The 1,910-nt window shown below is 64.1% G+C and overlaps 1 protein-coding gene across 1 annotated transcript in view; it reads left to right on the top strand.

Annotated features, from left to right (window-relative positions):
* Positions 1 to 505: 505 nt before the first annotated feature.
* The window catches only part of ADD2 (adducin 2), a 10,972-nt gene continuing 9,567 nt past the window's right edge, over positions 506 to 1,910 (top strand). The window contains exons 1-3 of the mRNA XM_014958708.1: positions 506 to 755; positions 1,155 to 1,293; positions 1,724 to 1,875. Of these exons, the coding sequence (XP_014814194.1) occupies positions 573 to 755; positions 1,155 to 1,293; positions 1,724 to 1,875 (474 nt within the window). The 5' untranslated portion in view covers positions 506 to 572. The remainder of the gene's footprint in view (positions 756 to 1,154; positions 1,294 to 1,723; positions 1,876 to 1,910) is intronic.

Below are 1,910 nucleotides of genomic sequence, written 5' to 3'. Positions count from 1 at the left end.
TGTTCGTTGCGTCCCCTGAAACACACCACAGCGTTGACACCAATTCCGAGTCGGGTGTAAATGCTGCCACCAGTGCGCTGAGCTGCCTGTTCTCAGCTGCCGCTCACCTGGGGGGGAAGGGGACCTATGTTGGGGGGGTGCGCCCACCCCCCTTCAGCCAGCCCCCATATCCTGTGGGGGGGTGAGCAGTGCCCTGAAATGCACTGCGGTGTCACCCCCTCGATGACGCGTGGCCTCAATTGGGAGCTGGGTGTCACCTCTGCGGCTCCCATCGGTGCGCTGAGCTGCCCGTTCTCAGCTGCTGCTTTCCCCGGGGGGAAGTGGGGGACCCCCAGTGGCGCAGGCCGGGGGGGGATGGACGGGATGGACATGCTCCCCCTGAGTCCCTGCTGCCTGCCAACTCATCACACTGATGGGTCGTGCCCTCAGGCAGGGCGGGGGCCAGCTGGGGCTTATCTACGGGGCGCAGCTGGGGCTATTTTTGGTGGCTTCGTGGCAATCTGTATTTCTGGAGGGGGTGAAGGCAGCAGGGACTGACACCGTCCATCCGTCTGTCCGTCCGTGCAGCCAGGATGAGCACGGCCGCCAGCCCGGAGCCCCTGCCCTCGCCCCCCGCCCCTGGACCCCGCTACTTGGAGCGTTTGGCCGAGGAGGACCCCGAGTTCCTGCGGGCGCGGAACATGGCGGCCGACCTGCGCCAGGACTTCAACATGATGGAGCAGAAGAAGCGGGTCACCATGATCCTCCAGAGCCCGGTGAGGAGTGGCGCCTCTCAGGGACCTGACCCCGTCCCTCTTGGTCCCCATCCCTCGTGTCCCCAACCCCATCCCTCATGTCCCCAAACAAATGCCACCATGTGTTGGCTTGAGGAACATCCTCACCTGACTGGTGGTGCCACCACCCTGCCACCAAGCTGGTGGTGTCACTGCCACCGAGCCTGTGGTGCTGCTGTCACTGAGTTGGCCACTGCCACCCTACCACCAAGCCGGCGGTGTCGCTGACACCAAGCTGGTGGTGCCACTTCCACCAAACTGGTGATGCTGCCATCACTGATCTGGTGGTACCTCCCACCCTGATGCCACCGGATGGTCCCTGTTTGGTCACCGTGTCCCTTCCCCGGGGGAGGTGACGCCAGTGGGGCCGGGGTGCCGCAGTCTTTCAGGGAGGAGTTGGAGAGCCTCATCCAGGAGCAGATGAAGAAGGGGAACAACTCATCCCACATCTGGGCCTTGAGGCAGATTGCCGACTTCATGGCCACCACGTCCCCCGCCGTCCTGCCCACCTCCCCCATGGGTATGGCCATGCCTGCTAGGGGCTTTTTTGGGGGGAGAATGGAACAGTTTAGTGAAATTCTTGAGGGTTTTGTCTTAATTTGTGGAGTTGTGGGTGACAACATCTCACAGGGGTCTGTTCTCTTGTCATTTCTAGTAGAAAAGGTGGGAGAGGGGAGTGTGGGGGGGATTGGGGATCATGGGAACTGGGAGGGGAGGTGTCACTCTGCAGACCCCAACTAGCCACCCCCAAACCCTTTTGGGGGGGGCCACCAAATATCTGGGGGGCCACCAGGCCTTGGGGGGGGCTACCAAACATTTGGGGGGGGCCACCGAACCCAGCTCCATAATCCCCCACCCCCGGGGATGGGTGAATCAAACCCTGTCCCTTGCCATCTCTCGGGCTCACTTTTTTGGGGGGGGTGGGGTGGGGGGGGTGGGGTGTCCCCCAGGGCTGACGGCTGTCACCCCCATCAACGACCTGCACGGCCCCGACGCGCCGGCGCTGGCCAAGGGCGAGCGGCTGATGCGCTGCAAGGTGGGGAGCATCCACCGCCTGCTCGACCTCTACGGGTGGGCCCAGCTGGGACACGCCGCCGTCACCGTGAGCACCCCGACACCCCCCCCCGGCGTGGGGGG

Source organism: Calidris pugnax, unplaced genomic scaffold (genome assembly GCF_001431845.1).
Source record: "Calidris pugnax isolate Ruff unplaced genomic scaffold, ASM143184v1 scaffold244, whole genome shotgun sequence".
Classification (NCBI taxonomy): domain Eukaryota; kingdom Metazoa; phylum Chordata; class Aves; order Charadriiformes; family Scolopacidae; genus Calidris; species Calidris pugnax.
This window is presented reverse-complemented; position numbering and strand designations above follow the sequence as displayed.